A 2955-nucleotide genomic window follows, 5' to 3' on the forward strand; every position below is an offset into this window, starting at 1 on the left:
CTTGAGTATATAATAGATATCCATGATCAGGACTCCACCATACTGACAGAAACCCCAGGCCTTTCCTCACTGGTGTCCCTGTAATGGGACCTTCACAAAAATGCCCTAGAATGTCCCATTCAATGGATCGAGGAAGCTGGATGGGCTGGTGTGGGGGGCATGCCCTTCCTCCAGATAAAGCTTTAGTAAAATCATTTTCCTGGGACAGAAAGCTCTTGCAGAAAGCTCTCTGGACATATTTCATGTAATTACTTCCCCTCTTTCTTGCCAGGACCACTTGGGGTTACTTCTTGGCTTTTCACCATAAGAACCTCATGGGCTCCTTGGAGTTAAAACCCAGGAGTGGGGTCTCTTCGCCCATGCCCCTTAGTCATTCAGTTCAGGCTTCTCTTCACTCAGCCTCTGGCAATTTGCCAGCATGACCACAGTGTTCCTAACAGTTTGAGGTTCCAGAGGCTTCTACCCCAGTTAGCACATCTCTGCTGTGACTCTCTCCAAATTTGCAGCAGTGGTTTGCCCTGCGACCTGTTTTCTGATGGGTCCAAGAAATAGCATTGATTTTCAGTTTGTTCAGTTTTTCTTATTTTCAGGGTAGAAGTGGCCACTTCTGGGTTTTTCACATGTAGCAGCTGAAACCAAAGTCCCAGGTTGGGCCCAGTGAGCCTGGGTGTATCTCCTCTCCTCTATTCTGTTCCCCTCACTCCTGTTCATGTCGCTTCTGCCTTAGTCTTGTTCTCTCTATCTCAACCTTCACTCAACAGTGGGTTGGTTATTAAGCACATGTCCGGCACCGAGTACTGGGCGAGCCTGTAATGGTGAATGGAACATGAACATCGTCTCCCACTTGGAGAAATTAGACTTCAATCAGGAAGACCAAGTCACTGAAAACATCATGTAATTACAACTTGGGAACATTGTGAAGGAATAAAACTTGCCTAGGGAGGACAACAGTTCCAGACCACGTGGGCAGGTGGGAAGAACAGGGAGTGATCCCCCAATGCTGTGACACAGAGGTTCCAGAGGTCATTCGTGGGAGGAGGAGGCTAGTATTCCAGGGACAGTGAGCAGGGCAAGTGAAGACTTTGAGAGCCAAGAGCTTTGAGTCCTGAATGGAGGCCAGCCCTAACTCTAAACTCCTGATAAAGGAAGGGCTTGCGTGGATTCAACCAAAAAATGATAGCAGGGATTTTGTTGTAGGGATTTATAGAAGATATGTGAGAAAAGCCAATTAATGTTAAAAAAAAAAAGATGATAGAAGAGAATCAGATGGTGGCATCCATCAGCTAGGAAAGTGGAAGGAGGAAGAGGCTTGGGAAGCCTGTTCCTTCAGATTTCTGATGCGTTCTCTAAAATCAGTTCAAACACTATGCTCTCAAAACCCCTGCCAAATTTTGCCTCCTGGTCCTTGGGCATGATAATCACACCGGTTTATTCTATTATTTAGTGAGAAATGAATTTGACACGTACAAGATATGCGGTTATGGGACCTCCTGCTGCCAGAGGAGGAGCTGTATAAGGGGGGAGTTCGCATTGGAACGTGCCCCAACATCTATGCCTGCTGTCTGAAAACGTGGAATCCCAACTCATCAATTTCTCTGATGTACTGAGACCCGGTGAGGCTTGGTCCCCACAATCCATGGAAGTCTGAACCTTACCTTCCTGAGTCCTCATGGCTGGAACGATCCCAGTGACCGCTGCTAATCCAATTACAGTAAAACCTTGGATTGCAAGTCACTTGTTCTCCAAGTGTTTGGCAAGATAAGCAAATATTTCTAATAAACTTTAACTTGATAAACAAGCGATGTCTTGCAGTAGAGTAGTATGTGATGCTGTATGTGACATGATCACAATTGAGCCAATGGTCATTGAAACTCGCTTTGATATGCCAGCACTTTGGATGACAAGCATGTTTGTGGAAAGAATCATGCTCGCAAACCAAGATTCTACTGTCCTGAGAATCTGCTAACTGCTTTCACTCACTGCAGAGCCCTGTAGGAGCCTCAAAATGGCCTTGTGTGCTTGGAAGAAGGGAAAAAGCAAAGTGGGTTAAGCAAGAGTTTCAACCTAACAGCTGAACCAAAAAATAATCTGATCAATCATAAGCTCAAGTGAACTTCTTTTATAGTTTTGGCCTGAACTGCATTAACTGAGCTTGATAGCAAGTCTTTTCTCTTCTGATCAGTTTTCCTCAACAGTTATTAATGTATTTTGTTATTTGAAACAGGAAATTCAGGTGGAGAAGGACCGATACCATGTTTGCACTCATAGGTCTAACAGGAGAACAGGAGAAACCTAACGGAGGACCTTGTGGAGGGGAAGGGGGAAAGATTGTTGGGGAGAGAGAGGTCCACAAAACCTGAAAGACTATTGAATACTGAAAAGGACCAGCTTCTTTGAAAGCGAACACCACTTCCGTAACGTGCGCTTAAAACACTGTGCCCAACGTGATAACCAACTTGTGGCTTATAAAGAAATAACTTATCAGTGAGAGCCTGGAAGGCCAGTGTCTGGATTGGGCTGGTGTTTACGGACGGGGGACACTGCAGAGCTTTAGTGGAAGCCAGGAATGCTGCTGAAGCTGGTGCATTTGAACAGAGCTGCAAAAATAACGCAACATTTTGGTTTCATAAAAATCTGTTTCAAAAGTATTTAGCTCTGTAGAACCACAATTATGAAAAGCTCAGTAATGCTGCTAATTATATTTGTAAGATCTACCATTAATGTACTGCAATATTTTTATAGCTACCGAGACAGGCAGTAGCGGTGTCATGGCTGTCCTTGAGCGAAGGGGAGGATTGGAGGGGGGGGAGTCACTACAAGCAGCTTAGGGGTAGTGAGAAGGAAGGCTTCTGATAACAATTGTATTCTATTACATTCCTGATGTGATCTTGCTGCCATGCTATTTTATCAATAGCTAAAAAATAATAAAAAGAACTACCACAAGAAAAAAAAAAA

At 44.4% G+C, this 2955-nt stretch overlaps 2 protein-coding genes across 2 annotated transcripts in view; both read left to right on the plus strand.

Annotated features, from left to right (window-relative positions):
• DEFB104B (defensin beta 104B) overlaps positions 1-1758 on the plus strand; it is a 3035-nt gene extending 1277 nt beyond the window's left edge. Inside the window, 2 exon segments of the mRNA XM_029933234.1 lie at positions 1445-1522; positions 1525-1758. Coding sequence (XP_029789094.1) covers positions 1445-1522; positions 1525-1607 — 161 coding nt within the window. The 3' untranslated portion in view covers positions 1608-1758.
• A 494-nt stretch (positions 1759-2252) lies between these two features.
• Positions 2253-2955, plus strand: part of DEFB106B (defensin beta 106B) — a 999-nt gene continuing 296 nt past the window's right edge. The window contains exon 1 of the mRNA XM_029933250.1: positions 2253-2268. Coding sequence (XP_029789110.1) covers positions 2253-2268 — 16 coding nt within the window. The remainder of the gene's footprint in view (positions 2269-2955) is intronic.

Source organism: Suricata suricatta, chromosome 1, assembly GCF_006229205.1.
Source record: "Suricata suricatta isolate VVHF042 chromosome 1, meerkat_22Aug2017_6uvM2_HiC, whole genome shotgun sequence".
Classification (NCBI taxonomy): Eukaryota; Metazoa; Chordata; class Mammalia; order Carnivora; family Herpestidae; genus Suricata; species Suricata suricatta.